The 19,136-nt window shown below is 56.7% G+C and overlaps 2 protein-coding genes across 6 annotated transcripts in view; one reads left to right on the forward strand and one right to left on the reverse strand.

Annotated features, from left to right (window-relative positions):
• Positions 1–2,919: 2,919 nt before the first annotated feature.
• Positions 2,920–7,810, forward strand: ANKRD63 (ankyrin repeat domain 63). 2 transcript variants are annotated; one of them, XM_072962685.1, is made up of 2 exons: positions 2,920–6,398; positions 6,716–7,810. In XM_072962685.1, exon 1 carries the CDS (start codon positions 3,678–3,680, stop codon positions 4,824–4,826), a length of 1,149 nt encoding a protein of 382 aa, XP_072818786.1. In that variant the 5' UTR covers positions 2,920–3,677; the 3' UTR covers positions 4,827–6,398; positions 6,716–7,810. The 2 variants fall into 2 exon arrangements, with proteins under 2 accessions (XP_072818786.1, XP_072818787.1); XM_072962686.1 differs by having other exon boundaries at positions 2,920–6,112.
• Positions 7,811–8,692: 882 nt separating this feature from the next.
• Positions 8,693–19,136, reverse strand: part of PAK6 (p21 (RAC1) activated kinase 6) — a 33,621-nt gene continuing 23,177 nt past the window's right edge. For 3 of the 4 annotated variants that reach the window (XM_015237124.3, XM_006201639.4, XM_072962687.1), the window contains 6 exons: positions 13,211–13,708; positions 12,954–13,087; positions 12,486–12,612; positions 12,262–12,387; positions 11,653–11,787; positions 8,693–10,272 (listed from right to left, as the gene is read on the reverse strand). In XM_015237124.3, the coding sequence (XP_015092610.1) occupies positions 10,105–10,272; positions 11,653–11,787; positions 12,262–12,387; positions 12,486–12,612; positions 12,954–13,087; positions 13,211–13,708 (1,188 nt within the window). In that variant the 3' untranslated portion in view covers positions 8,693–10,104. Of the gene's footprint in view, positions 10,273–11,635; positions 11,788–12,261; positions 12,388–12,485; positions 12,613–12,953; positions 13,088–13,210; positions 13,709–19,136 lie in introns of all 4 variants that reach the window. The other variant, XM_031672946.2, reaches the window with a different exon arrangement.

Genomic DNA, 19,136 nt, shown 5'->3' on the forward strand with positions numbered 1-19,136 from the left:
GCCCTATGCACTAGGCATGCCTCAGTTTCACCTTTTGCATAAAGAGAAGGGTCCCTGCCCCCTTCCCAATCCCACTGCTGACTCAGATGCCAGAGTCCCCTGCTGACTCACCCCACCCCCTGCACCCCCCTCCCTAGCTCTCTGGATCTCCCAGCCACGTGCCACCAGGCCCAACCCTGCTGAGCTGATGCAACGTGACAGGGTGAGGGGGCTGGTGACACCTGAGGAAGAAAGAAGAGAGCCTGAGGAGGGGGGGCAGCTGCAGACATAATGACAGACTGCAGACCCGAGCCGCCTCTGGGAGGAAGCCCTTTTGCCAGCCTGGGGCCTGCAGGGGGAAGGCTCAGCAGGTGGGAGGGGAGGGGCGGGGAGGGGAGGGGAGTGTGGAGTGCCTGCCTGCCCCCTGCCTGCCTGGGCTCCTTCTCCTGTCAGCCTTCAGCTCCCTAAGCGACAGCTTCTAATTCCGGCTGTTGGTGCCTCTGTGCTCCACAGCAGTCTCAGACTTTTTTCATCTTTGCTATTTCTTTTCTGCTCAGAACATACTGAGCCCACAGGGGAAGTCAGAGCAAAGGCTCCAGGGCATGAGACCTAGTGCCCCCACCCCCCATCCCACCACGGGCCTGGCCAGGGTGGCCGTGCCAGCTGGGGTGATGGAGCGAGCTGCTCCTCCCAAAGATTATCCAGCACAGTGCTCTCTGACAGGCCAGGGTGAGGCCCTGTTCCAGCCCCTCTTCTGCCCTGGAACGGTCTCCATCCCCCATGGAGAACAGGGATGTAAATGAGGCCCAGCTGGCTCAGGGAGGCTGGTGGGGGGTGCAGCATGGCTCTTTGGGAACAGTGACCTTTCTGTGTTCCTGCTGCTTCTCTCCTCCACTGGAGGTGTCAACTGCCTCGTTTGTCACGCTGGCCTACCACACACAGATACCTGGGGTACTCTGACCCTGACCTTGGAAACAAAAAGGGGAGAAAGCAATATCCCTTATGCTGCAGAAAAGGGAAATTGAGTCATGAAGGGAAGACAAGCCTTTCTTCTGCTACCTAAGTAAACTCAGAGAGCATTCCTGCATCCTAACTGGGGTTGGGGAGTCCATACCCATCCCAGGTGACACCCCAGGTCTAGGTGTGGGACTGGGCTTTCTGTACTCTGAATAGCTGTGCAGCTCTTTCCCTGATGCTCTCTAGCTTGCAGTTTCGTGAAGCAGGCAGGCTGGTGTACTGGGCTTCATTTTGCAGATAAGAGTATGCAGGCCTGAAGCCACACTGCTAGTAAATGCCTTCAGGCGGGGACTTATCTCTGATGTCAAATACTGTGCCCTTTCTGTGACACCATGAGAGAAAACTGGCAGAGCCCCTAGCAGGGGGATTAAAAAAATGCAAAAAGTAAATAGAGGTGCTTCACAGTGTGCTCAGGCATACAGCACATGCTCCCCCTAGGGCTCCTGCTCCATAGCTGGCCCCGATGCCAGGTAGGCATCCCTGGAGCCTAGGAGCCGGAGAGAGGTGAGAAGCTCAGTGTACAGAGTGATGTATCCGTTTTGCCTCTTGCCCATCTGGGCCCACTGGCTTTTCCCAGACATAGATCCTGCTACAAATCTTCTGGTCACTGCTCTGCCCAGGCTGAAGATACCTTTATTCTTCCCTTAATTTTTTGTCTTTCATAGAAAGGGACGCCTTAAAGTAGCCCTCAACACTGTCCCCTAAAGGTGTTTTTCCTGCTTCCATGCCTTGGCCTCAGTAACCCCATCTGGAATGTCTACCTTGCTTCTTAGCAGCCAGATCCCACATCCTTGAAGACCACCTCAGAAGCCCTCCCTTCCCCACAACTCCATCTTCTCCAGGGACTGTCTCGGTTTTGCATTTAACAGACATATTCAGCCCCCACAGCGTTAAATTCTACTTTTTATGTCCCGATCTTGTCTTCCCTCTTCAGAGGGGAGGTCTCTTCCGCCTCTGTATTTCCCACGGCTGGAAACACAATACCTGGCTCACGAAAAGTCTCAGTAAATTCTGTAGTCAATATCTGACTCACTTGTTACTTCACAAATATCCATTCCAACCCTACACACCCTCCCACCCTCTGCAGCTCTGAGGCGCTCTGACTCCCCTCAACCGAGGCCTGCGTACCCTTCCCCCGCTCTGCCCCTCCTCCCCGCGGAGCAGAGGGCAGGAGGGAGAGGGGATGCGGTGGTATTCCCGCACCGTGTTGACTCGTGCTGTCTTCTTCCTCTCGGGTGGGGTCCGCTAGTGGTCCAGTTCAGAGCCCTGTGGTCTGGGGGTGATTTTTGTGCTTAAGAGGGAGACGAGGATCGTGGGGAGACTTGCATGTCCCTGGCTCTTTCCGGGGTGACGCCAGAGTTGCTAACGCGGCCATAGCACTCCCGCATCCTAAGGCGCCCGCTTGGGTCGCCGCATCTCCGCTCCGCCAGCTTCTCAGAGGGGCAGGGAGCTGGCAGGCGGGCGCATTGTCGAGGTTGGAGACATCTGAGATTGGAGAGCGCACTCCCCCATTCCCGCCCCCGCGCCGAGTGAGCGTGTTGCGGGCGGGACAAGTGTGTGTGTGTGTACACTTTGTGTGTGTGTACACTTTGAGTGGCAGTTCTCAGCCAGTCTGAGCGCCCCCAACCCCGCGCGGGGCCAGTATCCCCTACCCCAAATCACTCCCTGTCCGCCTTTGACCGCCACCCCCAGCTTGCTTACGGTCCAGTTCTGCCCTCACGGGGTCCCATTCCCTTCCACTCTCACCGCTGGGGGCAGCCCTCGCCTTCCCCGACGGGCTGCGAGTTCCGCCAGTTTCTAAGGAGCCCAGAGCACCGACTCCAGTGGGGGCGGAGGGCGGGGAGAGAAGACTATGACTTTGGGATTGGCCGGGTCGGGTGCATGTGGCCCCCTGCGAGCAGCCCCCGCCCCCGCCCGCAACCGCCGCCGCAGCCACACAGAAGCGCGGAGGAGGAGCCGCTCCCCGACGTCGTGGTCCACGAAAGGGTGGGGGTCAGAGACGGTCTTCTCCGCCCCGTCTGTCTCTGCCCTGACTATTCAGCCCGCTTCCAGGGCAGCGATTGCCATAGAGACCCCCAAGACTATAAAGCCTGGTATCCGGGCGGGCGGCGGCTCCGGCTCAGGCGCCGCCGAGCCCCAAAAGTAAGGAGCAAGCGCCCTGGCGTGGCCCGGCCCCCGCGAGAGGGGAGGAGGCGGAGGAGCGGCGCCAGCAGCTTGAGGAGCGGCGCGCCCCGCCAGGGCTGGAGGCAGGCGTGCGCGGCGGGCGCCACTGTCTCAGCAGGGGAGCGGAGCTGCCCCAGGTGCTGATGAGCGGCGCGGCTCCCAGCTACGAGGGACTGAGGGGCGCCGGACACGGGGAAAGCGGCGGGAGAGTCAGGAGGGGCCCGATCTTCGGCTCGCGTCGTCTTGTGGCGGGCCAGGCGCGGAGCCCGGTGTAGGGAGTAATCTACACCTCCAGGCGGGAAGCCCAGCGAAGGAGCAGCAAGACGCCTGGCGTGCGGCCCAGGAGCGGCGGGGCAGCTGGAGGTCAGAGCTGGAACCTCAGGACCCTTGGTCGCAGCCGCCCACGCGCAGAGGGAGCCATACCAGCGCGCCGGCGGGGGCCGGAGCCCGGCGGGGCGCGGGAACAGGGGCGCCCCCGTGCGGACCTGCCGGGCAGCTTTAGAGCGGCGGCCGAGGCCATGCTCAAGCCCAAGGACCTGTGCCCCCGAGCGGGTACGCGTACCTTCTTGGAGGCCATGCAGGCGGGTAAAGTGCACCTGGCCCGCTTTGTGCTGGATGCCCTGGACCGCAGCATCATCGACTGCCGCGCTGAGCAGGGCCGCACGCCGCTCATGGTGGCCGTGGGCTTGCCAGACCCGGCGCTGCGCTCGCGCTTTGTAAGACTACTGCTGGAGCAGGGTGCGGCCGTGAACCTGCGGGACGAGCGCGGCCGCACGGCACTCAGCCTGGCGTGCGAGCGCGGTCACCTGGACGCGGTGCAACTGCTGGTGCAGTTCAGCGGCGACCCCGAGGCGGCCGACTCGGCGGGCAACAGCCCGGTGATGTGGGCGGCGGCGTGCGGCCACGGGGCAGTGCTCGAGTTCCTGGTGCGCTCTTTCCGCCGCCTCGGTCTGCGCCTTGACCGCACCAATCGCGCAGGCCTCACGGCGCTGCAGCTGGCCGCCGCCCGCGGCCACGGGACCTGTGTGCAGGCCCTTACCGGGCCCTGGGGCCGAGCAGCCGCCGCGGCCGCGGCCAGGGGCTCCAACTCCGACAGCCCCCCTGGCCGTCCTGTTCCCGCGCCTAGCCCCGAGCGCCGACGACCCAGTCCCCGCCGCCTACCGCGGCCTCTCCTGGCGCGCTTTGCACGAGCGGCCGGCGGCCACGGCCACGGGGGCGAGGCTGGCTCGGGGGGTAAGGGCTCCGGCCGGCACCGGGCGCAGGGCAGCGAGCGGCCGGAGCTGGGCCGGAGCATGAGCCTGGCGTTGGGTGCCGTGACCGAGGAGGAGGCGGCTCGACTACGGGCGGGAGCCCTGATGGCCCAACCACACTCGCCCCAGTCTTCCGGGGCTGGGCGGTGGCATTCGCAGGAGGTGCTGGAGGGAGCGCCCCCAACCTTAGTGCAAGTCCCCGTCGGCCTTAGCCCTCACCCCGAGGGCGGCCCGGGCTCTGGCCGTTTGGGTTTGCGCCGACGCTCCACAGCTCCAGACATCCCCAGCCTGGTCGGGGAGGCACCTGGGCCCGAGGGCTGCCTGGAATTAGAGCCCAACGCTCTGCCCCATTTGGTGCCTGGGTCTCAGCCTTGGCAGGCTGGCACGGAGGCCGTGGTGCTGCACGCTCAGCGGTAAAGTCTCCAAGCAGAGTCCTGTTCCCCCTACCTTCCCGTCTCTGTTCCACGAGGATTTCTGTTTTTTCTAGGTCCCTCACTTTGCTGGTAGTTTCCCACCCCCGGATCCTAGAACCTGTTCCTACTGCCAAGGTGAGAACTACATCAGCCCTCTAGGGACCCCTATCTTATTTCTTTTTTGTGCTTGTTGGTATTCCCTGCCTAAGTCTCTCACCTTCTCTAAAGGCCTGCCGTTCCTGTGGTGGAAGCAAGGAGTAGATTGGTTCCATAGGCTACGGCCTTCCAGCTGGACCCCCTTACCTCAGCGCTAAGGCTCCGGCTGGCGTTTCCTTCCCCTTGCCCTGTTTTCCCACACCCTTGCCAGCCAGGCAGGCAGAAGAGCTGACCTGTAGAACAAAGGCCTAGTCTCCCTCCCAACATCCCTCTAACCCAGTGATACTGACAATAATACCCCACACGACCTAAGTCTCCCTTCTCATTAAGTCTTAGAGTGTTGGAGAAGGGGAGCCTGGAGACGGGCCTTGGAGCCTTTCTGGACGGAGAGACGGAATCCGGAGGTTAAATTTTTCTAGGGAGAAACTCCTGACTCAAGACACTGAAAGCATGGGGGGGGGGGGCAGAAACACTAATTGTTACTTAAACCAGCTTTTGGGTAGTTTCAGATCCCTCTGCCTCAGCCCGAGGCAGACCCAGGATTCAGCTTCATTGACAATGTGGGGGTCTTTGCCTCCAGCCAACTCTTACCCAGCCCAGCTCTGGGCTCTTGAGCCTATTTCCTCACTCTCAGAGGCCTAAAATGGAAAGGACTTAGCACTTTACCCACCCCCACCGCCTCCCAGCTCCCCCGTCCCGCACGTGGGTGCTCCTGTAGGGTGGAACGGTTGCGAAGGCTTTGCTTAATTGTATTTCTTCCAGTCCTCAAAGAACTCGTGTTTTGAGTCTTTGTATATGAAGCAGAAAGCAGCGGGTCTGATCCGAGGCTTAAGAACCTGACAATGTCTCTTTAAATAGAAGCTCTGCGAGGGGGATAATTGACTGAAGTGTTTGCCACGTTAAACGGCGGCGCGCGGGAGTCTGAAGCCCACACGAGCCTCAGGTCCGGGTTTAAATTACATCAAATTCCGGCGAGAGCTGGAAGGGGGCTGTTAAACGGTTCCTGCCTCTCGCTGGGCCGTTAATGGAGGGCAGGGCGGATGATGGATGCTGGAGGTCGAGACCAAGGACCCCTGCCTCTGCCACAACGCGTGGGATGCAGGCCCCCGGCCAGCTTCATTACTGGGCAGATTAGTGAGTCAGAGGAAACCGTGGAGAGGCAGTTAAAGGCCTTTTCCCGGCCTGGCCCTGCCTCCCTCCCTGGCCCCGCCCTCTTTGCGACGGCCTAGTGAGAAGAGTATGGGGGGCTCTGGCGAATCGCGTGCCCTAGGACCCTACGGAAGCGCTAACACAGAGTGGTGGCGCCTGGGGAGCTTTCTGTGAATCCGAAGGTTGAGCGTGCAGCCCCTCACCTGCCTGCACTGGGGTCTTTTCAAGACGTCGATCTATTCGTCTTTGCAGAACGGAAGGTTTTTCACTGGTAACTCAGAGGGAACTTCCCAGGGAGAGAATGACCTGTGATGAGAAATTGGCCTAGGGTGGGGGGTGGGTGATCAGGGGCGGGCCTTGTTTTGTGTAGGTGTCAGACACCTCGGCAATGGTTCCACCCCCCGGGCCGCGAGCCCGTGAGCCCGCGAGGGCCTAGACACTGGACGTGATCTCTGGTGCCCCCTGGTGGCAACGCTGCGCTCTCGCTGTGGCCTGGCTGGGAGTTCAGACTTCTGGTTTTATTTGAATCACCGCTGTGTACTTCTCCCTCCGTGTGCATTTACCCATGGAATACTCTTCCTCTTGTAGTATATTAAATCCGGATACTTGAAGTCATTTCACGGCAGTGAAGTGAGGGACGATGAACAAAAAACTCACATTTGGAGTAGCAGGCGCCCAGATCCTTCACGTAGAACCCCAAGGTCTTCCAAGTTAAGACTCCGTGTGGAGAGTTCCTGCTGTCTTCTGAAAAACTGAGTTTCCAGCCTGACCTCTATGATTTCTGAACCTTGGGACCTGCTGATTATGCACTGTTTTCTTCTGATGAGATTTGCTTTCATTTCTGGGATGTTTTGCCCTTCTCCCACTCCTTTCTCCCCAAATATCTCCTCTCCTCAGTCCCACTGTCTGGGTGGGGGGTGAACCATACTGAAGCACTTGAAAGGCCAGAGGGAGTGATCTAGGGTGGGATGGGGGATAATTGGACACCCCAAGCACAAACTCCTTTTTTCTGATCTTTGCTTGCTCATTTATCTTTTCCAACTGTGTTTAATTTTCATGAAGTTTTTAATGGTGTAAGAATACAAGTATTTTGGCTGCTTCTGCGCACAAGGTCTGGGTTGCACATTGTGTTGAAGGTGCTGTCATGTTTCAAGTGTCGCTGACCCCAGGGCTTTCTGGTTGAATGTCACCTTGCGCCCTCTTTATTGGGTAAACAACCACAAGAGCTCCTCTCTGTGGAGATGCCAAGGATTTGGTGGTTGAAAGTAATGTCTCTGAAACAAACCACAGCAGATCTTTCCTGTCTGCGCTGAATTGTGGGTTTGACTGCCTTGCTGTTCTTGCAGATTTCTTACCAGGCCCAGCTCTGTGCAGAACTTAAACATTTCACCACATTGCACTCTCCTGAATTTCCCCTGTCAGCCCCAGGACATTAAGGCTGGGGTCCCCTCCAGTTTGCTCCAATTTAGAAGAGACTTTTTGGAACATTTTGCTTTTTCAACTCTTGTTGGCTTTTGTCATTGTGAAGTCACCTGTGCCACCGGAGCTGGTACTCTTGGGTCAAGCTCAGAACTGGTCTGTGTATGAGGCTAAATGGCATACGCACATGCTTTTGGAATGGCGCTGTGTGGTGGAAGAACTGTTAGAACTCAAAAGAATAGTTAATAAATCCAGTGTTATTCAGTTGTGGGAACTGGCCTCTCTTTGCTGTGCCAACCACTCCTGACTCAGGGCTCTGACTGGAGAGGTGGAAGGGCATGCCAGCTTCCTGCAAAGGTTCGGCCATCCCTCCCTCCATGCCCGACGGCCCACTGTGGCTGCCTCCTGGAGGTAAGTCTCAGGTGCTGCTTCCAGCTGAGAACTGGGGCCCTGTCTAGGTGGGAACACTGTGGGGAGCAGGAGAGGGTCTGCAGGACTGCTTGCTCCTGGGTAAGAGGTTTCAGTGAACCCTGGCCTGGAGGGGTAGGATGAGACCTCAGGAAGGAACTATGGGAATCTGTTAGAGCCTGAAGTTTAAAGCCCCAGGTTTCTTGATTCCCAGTTGTGCTCCTTCACAACTCCTTGCTCTCACTCTGTTCTGAGTACCGAAACAGAGACTGCTTTCGCACTAGAAGCAGTTCCAGGCCACTTCCTACGGACAACTCGAGGAGAACAGCCTCTGACTTTCCAGGGAGTGAGAGGCAAACGGGGGAAGGGAGATGCTGCTGCAGAAAGGGGCCATCAGCCCTGTTGGCTGCCCCCCGGGCCCCTGTGGTGCCAGCAAGCACGTCCCGCAGCCCTGGCTTTCCGGGTTGGGCTCTCCTCCCCTGGGAAGGAGCCCTATCTATTTCTCAGTTCTTTCAGTCCCAAGGGCCTTTCACTTCCTGTTTCTCTCCTCCTCTGCCCTCATTTCAGGCCCACATGCCACCAGGGAGTTGGATTTTCTGTGGCTTAGAGTGACCCTTGGGGAGCTCACATCAGGGAGGAGGGAGGGCCACCCTGGACACCCACGATAGCTTCTCCAGTTTGAAGTCAGCCTGGCTCCACTCCCAGAGACAACAGGAAGGCCAGAGGTTTTGAACACTCAGTTTAATTTAAAACAGGCACAAGTGCAAACAATTCACAAAAATTTCTAGGGAAGATGCTTTTGTTTTTAAAACTCTGACCCTTAAAAAAAGTCCTTGCTTTTTTTTTTTTTTTCTGCCCTAAAGCAGGTCACTAGGGAGCAGAGGAATCTAAAAATATTATCTAGATAGGGTCCGGACACCTGGAGTTCTTCCCTGGGATTCCCTGTCCCACAGCAGCCCTGATGGTAGGGAGGGGAGGAGGACAAGGAGACAGGTGTCTGAGGAGGCAGCGAGGGGCAGGTGGTTTGCACAAATGGGTGCCCATTCTCTTAAGGTGATGGAACCCTGGGAGCTGGTTCACCTCCCTCAGACCAGGATTTTGAAAAGAATGGGTCCCTGATGACCTGGTTTTTGAGATGAAGCTCACAGGTAAAACAAAGTTTGTTCCCTCACCATTCTGATCTCTGGCTCTCAGACTCCACAGTGCAGGAGGAACTCGGAAACCTGCCAAGCCCCCAGGATGTGTCAGACTCAATACAGATCTCTTCACTGGTCAGACAGAAACCCAGGACTTAAGATGCGGGAAGCCAGGCCAAGAAAGCAGGTCCCTTCAGAGCAGAACTTAGTGGGAGAGAGGATGGAGAAGCCTTACTGGAGCCAGCCACGATGACCTGAAGGGAGCCAGGCTGTCGGGGCAACCCCTTCCTCTACTTACACACACATCGGCACAAAAACAAGCAACACACCCTGTACAGTGAGACCACCTTTACCACCAACTGCCTTCTTCCTTTTTCACCCAGAAAATGCCCTCCCCGCCACCATGGCCTCCGAGCAGTCTGTCCACAGCTGGGCAGGGGCTGTGCAGGGAGTGTTGTCAGCTTGGTGGGTCAGGAAACAGGTGCACGTGGGACTGTGCCTTCAGGAAGCCAGGCATAAGGGAGGAAGACGATTCAGGCAATCAAGACCTTCCCTGTGGCCCTCTCAGGCCCCAGGGTTTGGAACTGGAGCTGAGGACAGCAAGCGTCCTGGGGAAGATGGGCAGTCTCCTTCCTGGGTGGCCTCGGATGCTCATGTAAAACTACCTTTAAAAAACCACAGCAGCCTTTTCTGCTGTATTGGCCACAGTGGCCAAAAACACTAGTCTCCATATTTCTTAGAAATCTCCCTGTACAGATAACAAAGGGTCACCCTGCAGAAGGGGTCTCCATCATCCCAAAGGCAACTAGGGACTCTTCGGAGGGAGAGAGACCAAGGGGCAGGTCCGGCCTGGCCCAGTGGGCGGAGGGGCAGGAGGGTGGGGGTGGGGCTTCACATTCAATCTTTGGAGAGAATACTGAGAGAATGAGGCAGGCAGGCAGGCCCTGTTGCAAGCTGGCGGCCCAGTGTCCCCTGCCTGTGGGCACAGGTGGCAGGTGCACTCTAGGGTCGGGCTCAGCAGGTGGAGGTCTGCTTGCGGTAGAGCTGGATCAGGGGCACCAGACATTCAGGCAGCCCTGTCTGCAGCAGGAACGGGTGGTCCAGGAGCTCCTGGGCTGTGGCTCTCTCCTGGGGGTCCCGCACCAGCATCCGTTCCAGGAAGTCTCGTAGCACTGGGGAGACCTGTGGACGCAGGTCAGTGAGAGAAAGCCACAATTTGCAGCCACTTTGGGGTGACCAATCTGCCTAGCCCCACTCTCATCTGAAAGTCTTGAATTCTCATTTCTTATTTCCTGGTTCCTCCCAGGCTGAGTACTTTTTGGATTATCAGGTGGGTAAGGAAGGTCAACATCAGTCCAGGAAAAGCAGCCAGTTCACCTTCAGGGGGTGCTGCTGAGCAATGGAATTAGGCTACCTGGACCTAGGGAGCTGGGTTCCAAATACAGCCCATCCCCTGCCTTGCTTCTCAGGGCTCCGCGTTCAGGCTCTGTGGAAAGGGGCATGGGATTCGTACCAGAGATCCAGTCCTGGGTCTATCCCTGATCTCCGGCAAGTTGCACTCTTCTGCAGACCTCACTTTTTTCATCTGTAAAGTGGGCTAATGATAAAATGTACTTGCCCTATCTGCCACATAAGGCTTTAGTGAAGATAAAAAAAAGAAATCAGGGATGAAGAAGTGTTTTGAAAAATCGAAAAGAACAAAAGTGGGACCTGAAAAAGAAGATTTCTTTATTGCTGTAAGCCTTAGAGTCTAAGTCAAGGGCTTATCTTGGTTCATTCCGAGCCAGTATCTTGGGATAAGGCTGTTACAGGAGGCTACGTCTTCTGGGGAATTCACCAATTAAAAATCTTCCCTAACTGCTAGTCTTGGGGTCAGGAGTGCGGGCTCCAAGAACCAGTTGTCTTGGAAAGTGCTTCCTGTCTGTCCTCCCCATCCAGCTGGGCTACAGAACTATTTTGCTATTTAGGAACTGGGCTTCAACTCTCTGGGACATTTTTCTCTCTGGCCACCAGATGGCAGTGCCATTTTGCAGCCCTCTGCTGATCTGTCACCAGCAAGGGGTGCCCACAGGTAAGGAATGTGGGTTTGGGTGGATTTGGCAAGAAAGGGTCACACACACACACACACACACACGTTTGTTTCAAGGGAAAAACTGGTCAGGATGTACGTTGATGGAGGGCATCCCAATCCTCTGTGATGGACTGGGTACACTGTGCCATGGTATGACTCCCCTGACAGATGGGGTCGAGGTGGGTTCCTGCATAATTAGCTTCTCTAGATTCCTCTCCAGGACATCAAGGATTCCGGGCAGGCTTGCTTTCCCTTCTCTCAGGCTCCTGTCAGTAGCCTGCAGGTGGAAACTTGTTGGAGTGACCATGGGAGTTTGTGACTAGGCTCCATACCCAGATGTGGGTTTTATGTGGAGAAAAAGGAGCCTTTTCCAGGAGCCCAGGCTCTCTGGCATCTGTGGAAGGGAGAAGCTGGGCCTGAAAGCTCAGTGTCTGATCCTTGAAACCTTAGGAAGAAGGGCCTGCAGGGTCGTACCTTGTTTACCAACTGACCTTGTGAGAATTCTTCAGCCTGGGCGGGGGGCTGTCCCGGAGCCTCTTCATGGCTTGCACTGGGGAGTCACTGAAGTAGGGTGGCTCTCCATCCACCATCTCAATCACCATGATGCCCAGAGACCAGATATCCACCTGCAGAAGGAGAATGTCCCTGACTCCCCTGACCAGAGTCTGGCCCCTTGGTAGAACAGGCTGCAAGGGGAGGGGAGCAGCTGGCCCCAGGTCTCCTCAGTGAGTTGGCCTCCTTCTTGGCCACCTTCCCTGTGGCCAATTACTTCCTGTATGAGTGACCTCTGACTGCAGGGACACAGCTGTCAGCCACTCTCTTAGAAAGGCCATCACACATAGGGAAGCCTGGCCATACCCCAGCCTGCCCCTGATACATGGGCAAGAGCATTGTGGGGACCAGTTTGTGGCAGCAAAGTCACAGGCCAGAGAAGACCCACCAAAGACGGGGTAGTAGACAGTGGGGTAGGGTACTGACTAAGTGGGAACCTGAGAACCAGGGCTATTTTGGGTGGGGGGCTCGGCAGGGGGCCACTAGTAGAAGAGCTGTGTGTTCCTAAGCCTCTTCTGGGAGGATTAGGGGATGGAGGGAGCTGTTACCTCGGTCGCATACAGAGACCTGGAGATCACTTCAGGAGCCATCCAGTAGGGGGTTCCCACCAGGGACTTCCTCTTAGGGACATCTTTGCTGATTTGCGCACAGAATCCAAAGTCTGAGAGTTTCACCTGGGATTGGGGTGAGAGGGAGAGAAGGGAGTGAAAAGTCAACTAGGAGGAAAAGCCATGCTGGGAGCAGAAGTGGGGGGGGTGTGGGTGCGCCCTACCCTGCCATCGAGGGTCAGCAGGATGGAGTCGCTCTTGATGTCCCGGTGGATGACCCCCTGGGTGTGCAGGTAAGCCAGGGCCTGCAGCACGGCCTCACACACAGTGGCGATCTGCTCCTCATTCAGCCTGGACAGGGAAGGCAGGGCCACCAGTGTTAGAGAATGTGAGCTTTGGCAGGGCTGCAGGACAGATGGGCTGGGCAGAGTAGGTGCCCCTGGTCCTGGGCCCCACAGCTCCTGGGCAATGCATGAAAGAACCCAGTCAGACCAGAGCCCTGGGGGAAATGAGTCTGGGCCTAGGCTGGAGACCTAGTGTCTTCCCCAGGCCCCTGAGACCCCTGAGTCTGTTAACCCAAACAGCTGGGGGCGGCTCAGGACAATGAGACAGGCACCCCAATCATCTGGGCCTGAGGCTGCCTAATACCCCTGCCAGGGCATTCGTGAGGCCCAGCCCTCCCAGCTGCCCACCTGACTTGAGAGATGATGTCCGTGAGGGCCCCACCCTGCAGGAACTCCATAAGCACCCACAGCTCCTCGCCCACCAGGTAGCTCTTGTACATCTCCACCACATTGAGGTGCTGGTAGTCCCGCATGATCACCACCTGGGGGACAGGAGGGGATGCCTAAGTGCCGGGCACACTCCCCCTGCCCCCGCTCGGAGACATCCAGCCTGGACCCGCGCACACTGCCAGTCCCAAATGCCCCGTCACGCCCTCTCCTCCCACCTCGTTAAAGAGCAGCTCCCTGCGCTGCTGCTTCCTGAGGTCCATCATCTTGACGGCCACCTGGCGGCCGGAGTGCTTTTCCCGGGCCAGGCAGACAATGCCGGTGGAGCCTTCGCCAATCTTCACGTAACTGTCCAGCAGTAGCCGGGGGTCACCCTGGTCCACCACCATCCTGAGCGCAGCCTTGAACTGCTCATGAGTCACAACACCCGTGTCCTCACTAGCCAGGGCACCCTTGGCCACCGCAGGGTCCTGGGGCAGGTACAGGTTGCTGGTGCTGATCTGGGCATGCCGTGTACGGGGGGAGCCCGCTGGGGAAGACCGGCCTGGAGGAGGGCCGGCAGCTGGGGCTGTGCGGAAGGACTTCTGGGGGCTGCTGGTATCCGAGGTGGTCAGAGGGTTGAAGGTGCCCACATGCTGGTCTGAGGGCAAGGACTGGGCCTTCGCCACCAGGTTTGGGGGGCAGTCTTTCTGTGGTGGTCTGAAAGAGGAATTGGGCTGCAGAGAAGAAGAAAGAAACAGGTTTGGCTGTGGGAGTGTTTGGAGCAACCTTCCCAGAGGCAGGAGGTGGCTGCCGTGACCTCTGGACACGGGCAGGGTAAGACAGGGCGTCAGACAAATGGAGGAGGTGCCGCAAGCAAAGATTTTCAAATGAAACAAAAGACAAACCATAGTCCTGCTTAAGAAACCAACCCCCAGTGTTCCCAGGTGAGCAGATAAAACAGCTCTTTACATCCACTCTGCCCATCCTGGGAAGACAAAGCTGAGTCCCTGGAGTATCTGGTGCTGGGTATTTCTTCCTCGGGTGACTGACAGCCAGACCCCAGGGAGGCCACCGGGAAGCAATCTTCCCTCTGTGCTGTAGGCTGCACAGGGAATCTGGGTCAGTTTCCAACCATGGCTCCCCCACCCAAGGGCCCACGTGAGCGGAAGAGGCCCTGGGCATTGGAGTGGTGGGTGCAGCGGGGCAGCTGTGACTGACTCCCACGACAGGGCAGGGAAGCCATAGCTGGGGTCTGATAGCCTTGCTTGTACCTGACAATGGGGGGTCTGCATGTCTGTGCTGTGAGATTATGTCCCCAACAGAGGACCACAGAGCCATGTTACCATCTGGGGGCTCCTCTGGTGTCCCCTGGGCTGGGGACCTGGTGCTAGAGAGATCTGGAATCAGGAGGGTAAGTCCAGCAGTGAGGTGGTTTCCTCAGGGCTCCCCAGAGCAGCCATTCCACTTGCTCCTAGACATGAAATTCCTGGCTGACGACCCCCAACAAGGAAGGGAAGGCAGGCGGCCTATCCTTTTGGTCTCTGGCAGGCAGGGAAGGAGGGATGGGGAACTGAGTAGCAGACTGGGCCCCATTGAGCCCCGCTCAGACCAGGCCTGGAAGCTCCTTGCCTTTCAGGGTCCAGCCCTCTTGCCAGCCCCAGCAGGAAAGGTCCCATCCTTGGATTCTTCCCAAGGAGCTGGCGAGGTGCAACATGACTCCTCCCAGGGATTGTGTGTTTTTAAAAGGGGATACCTGGAGAGGGTCATACATGACCTACTGGGGAACTTCAGGGGCTGCAGAGAGGCCTTTCTAGAACATCTCAGAGCCTATCTCACAGGCGGTTGTCCAGGTGCCCAGAGGGTCCCAGTCCTCATCCTCAAAGCTGAATCAGCTTCCAGGAAATCTACTCAACACATAGCACGTGCATGGTGCATCTGCCAGCAGAGAGTCATGCCATGGCAGGCTCTGCCATCCCCAGCCCCGCCCGCCCACTCTGAGTGTGCACCAGCCTCTGGCAGGCAGTTCCTGGCTCAGCTCAGCCTTCATGGTGAAGGAGCCAGGAGAGCCTCCCGGGACTAATGCAGCTACTCCATCCCCACCTGGCGAGCACATCTGTGCAACAAATAGATTCTCCCATGTCTCTGCCAGCACCTGACCCTCACCCAACTTTTCCTACTCTGTTGTGGTGGAGCAGTGGGACTTCAGACTGAGGATCAGGACCTGGGTTCCAGTCCTGCTTTGCTCAGACTTGTGATGAATCTTAGGCCAGCCACCCTCTCTGAGCCCCAGTCTCCTCTATGAATGCACAATGATCCAGGGAGCTGGGTAAAATGTAGGTTCCTGGGCCTCGGAGATGGCTTCAGTAAGTCCCTTGAGCAGGGACTCTGCATTTTAACAAGGCACTTGGGTTTGATGTGGGAGGAACAGTGGACCACGATTTGAGCAGCTCTGTGATTCCATGGCCTCGGGGAGTCCGTGGGAAGGCTAGGACTGGATGTGGAGGAAGCATGGCCACCACAGAGGCTGTGAGGCCACATTCAAGAGCAGAAGTTCCATGAGATGCCACCTAGAAGCAGTCCCCAAGGCTCTGTTAAAATCTGCCTGCTGGCCTGCGAGGCATGGACTTAAAACAGAAAAGGTGTTCTCCGGGCATCTGTGTGGGGCTGGGCGGAGCTTGGGGACCTGAAAAGCCCCTAAAGCTGCTGACGAGGTGCTCTAAAGGCCCTTGACCTCTCTCCACCCTGGATTTCTAAGGAAGGCTCTAAAAGAATTTCCCTCACCTTCTGGCCTCCCGGCCTCCTGGACATGAAGAGGGTGGGGACAAGCCACACGGAGAGGCTGAGGAGGGGGATTCACTCCCACCTCTGCTGTCAAGGCTCCTGTGCAGACTCTGCTGCAGGTGCTGGCCGAGTTCAGGGGCGCGGGTGCAGTGGGGGGATGGAAGCAGCAGACAGACCCAGTCAAGAGACCAGCATCTTCGTGGCTGGGGCACAGGGCTCGAGGGTAGTGGGACCAGGCTCCATCTTCACCTCAGCGGGGTCTTGTCCCAGGATTCCCTTAGCTGGCCTTGCCCGTCTCCACAGGAGGGAGATTTCACTTAACGTAACCACATGAAAGGACCAGATGAAAGTCGTTAAACTGCTCCAAGAAAGGGAAAGGAGGACAAAAGATGGAATTAATTGTTCGGGGCTCTGGATTAATTCTGCAGTTACTTGTGTGACTGAGGCAGGAAGCCACCGGAAAGAAGAGTTGGACGTGGTGTTACAATGATGCCTCACTTTCCCTTCCCAAGCCACGGTGATAGGGCTGGGCTCTCCAGCTGTGGGCTTGGGAGCCTGTGCCATAAGTGCCACACAGGCAGAAGCCATGTCATAATATTTAAGAAATAATAAAGTCATTTATTGAGGGTTTACCACTTTGACGAAGGCCTTAAATGGATTATCTCATTTAATTCTCATAACCCTGTGGGTTGTTTTATTATCCCATGGGTACTATTATTACTACATTTATAGGTGAAGAAACAGGCTCAGAGAGGTTAAGTAACTTGCCCTGAATCACTAAGTAAGGGACAAGGCCAGACTTCAGCCCTGGTCAGCCTAACCTCTGACCCCTATGCTGTGGTCCTACTGGGGATCCTTGGCATATAACAAAGTACATGCACACAGTAGGGCTAAACCAAGGTTTGCTGATTGTTGAGGTCTTTCTGACTTGGCCTTTCTGCTGCTAAGTGGAACCACTTCTAAATCCCCCAAGCTCCTGTCTTACCTCTTTGGCCTCCCTGCCACCACCTGAGGTCTTCTTTTGCTTTTTAACCAAAGTGAGTGACTGTAGGCTAAGCTGCCTAGGGCTGAGGACAACAGCTCCGGGGCCACAGATCTTCCTGCAGCCACGCCTGGCACACTGTGGCCATCGGTGACCTGACCTCCCAGGGTACCAGTGCACGGACCACTGCTTTAGGAGTTGCTGTGAGTGTCCAGAGCCAAACTCTGGGATGTGCTGAGTGCAGAGGGCTGGCTGCTGGCTTAGTTTAGGGGTTCCCAGGGCCCTGTGGGAGGAGGAGGAAACTGAATGCCTCCCAACTGTGTTGTAATTTGCTGAGAGCACTGGTTCTCAATTGGGGTGATTTTTTTCCCCAGGGGACATTTGGCAATGTCTGAAGGGATTTGAGATTGACCCATCTGAGGCGTGCTACTAGCATCTAGGGGGTAGAGGCCAGAGACGCTTGTAAATTTCCTACAATGCATAGGCGAGCCCCCACAATAAAGGATTATCTCATCCAAATATCAGGAGTACAGCGTTGAGAAGCCCTGGCCCAGAGTAGCTCAGGGGAAGTCTTGGCCCTGCCTTTTAGAGGCCTGGCTTAAGAATATCTAGAAAGGTATGCCCAGTGGGCCAAGAAGGAAAGCACTTCTGTGGATTTGAAACTATGGTATCTCTGAGTTCTGGACAAGCACCTGCCTCCACCACCTGCCTCCACGGGTGCAGGGGAGACCCCACACACCTGGGGGCAGCAGCCCGCGGTAGGTGCTTGGTGAAGTGTGCAGGGATGGACCGGCTGACAGAGGCTAGGGGGACAACCTGCCCCCCTGCTGTGGGGTGCCGGCAGGAGCCCAGGACCATGCATGTCAGTGTCCAGCCCAGTGTTGAAACCCACTTTCTCCAAATTCCTGAAACCACCCCCAACCCCAGTAGGACTCCCAAAGTGTACATGCTGGCAGTGTGTACTGTCCTGCTCCCACTTTAGTTTCCTGTGGACTGTCTCCCCAAGGGCACAGTCTCCCAGAGACCCCCTCAGTTCACAGGCACTTGTGTCTCTCTCGTGGGCATATGTCCCCATTTCATATGTTCCTCCCCCAACCCCCTACCCTACTCAGCCCACCATCCTTTGTCCCCGTGTGGGGCTGCAGGTCACAAAGCCCAAAACCTTCCCTAGGTGCCTCAGGCTGGCAATGACTTAGAAGGCTGAGAGTCTGCAGGCCCTCCCCCCACCCCACCACTGCACAGGCTGGACCCATTGGTGCTATCCCCGGACGGGAGGCTCCATTATTCACCCCGCTGTCAGAGCTTGTTTCTTAAGGCTAACTTACAACCCTCGTGCTGCAGCCTAAACTCACTTCTGCCTGTCTCCTCAGGAAGAAGCTACAAGATGCCATGGTCGGAAAGCCTTCAAGAGCAAGAGGCGGGAGCCCAGAGGGCCCCTCCTTTCCCTCCTCGCCTGACTCATTCGCGACCCCTGGGGGTTGTCCTGCACTCTCTGAGTCAGTCTTCTCATCTGCCAAATGGGAAAGGATGTCACTGTCACCACGGACAGGATGTCACAGGGCATGTAAGCAAAAATGTTCTCCTCTGCCTGCCAAGAAATGTCACTGTTAGGGCTCCCTTCGCTGTTTCCTTTTTCACAAGAAACATATGTGCATTTGAGGCTGTCTCTCTCTCTCTCTCTCTCTCCCTCTCTCTCTCTCTCTCTCTCACACACACACACACACACACACACAAATACATGTCAAAAGTCGGCTCTCCTACTGCTACCAGACCCAAGCAAATTCAGTTCTCTGGCTTTTCACATGGCACACAATATAAGAATTAATAATTACAGAAATGTTAAACAAAGCAACAACCACTAGAAAAGGGGAAAGGAGGGAGGGAGGGAGGAATCCTCACTAGAGGAAGGGTTAACATGAGCATTTCTGAAGCCTGTGGGAGAAGCAGTGCAGGGAGGCTGTGCACCACCTCAGGAGAGCACTGGGACAAGAGAGAGGTCGAGGCAAAAAGAAAGTCCAAGGAGATGGAGCCAGAGAGACCCTGCCCCCAATCCCCACCCCCAGTGCTGGAGCACCTGCCTCTACTGAGGCCTGGGTGGGGGTTGCTGAGCACTAGGGGCAGAGGAGGGTCTGGGCTTGTGGTTAAAGATGCTACTTTTTCAAGGGGTGTCTGCCTCCCCGTGTGGTCTGCCTTGACACACCCCAGAGGGCAAGAGTGTAAGCTGGGGCACACCATAGCCCTTCTGAGGCCCCAGAAAATGACCTGGCTTGCAACTTCTGACTCACATGTGCTAAGCATTTGGAGGACAAGGGCTCAGCTGGTTCAGGGCAGAATTAGCTGCAGATCTATTTCCCTCATGCTTTCCCCAACCCGACCCTGTAAGTGGGGAAGGCCAGGTA

This window comes from Vicugna pacos, chromosome 6 (assembly GCF_048564905.1).
Source record: "Vicugna pacos chromosome 6, VicPac4, whole genome shotgun sequence".
NCBI classification, from domain to species: Eukaryota; Metazoa; Chordata; class Mammalia; order Artiodactyla; family Camelidae; genus Vicugna; species Vicugna pacos.

What these genes read in the sequence shown, in the direction of transcription:
- ANKRD63 (XM_072962685.1), top strand. Translation starts at nt 3,678, where the DNA reads ATGCTCAAGCCCAAGGACCTGTGCCCCCGAGCGGGTACGCGTACCTTC.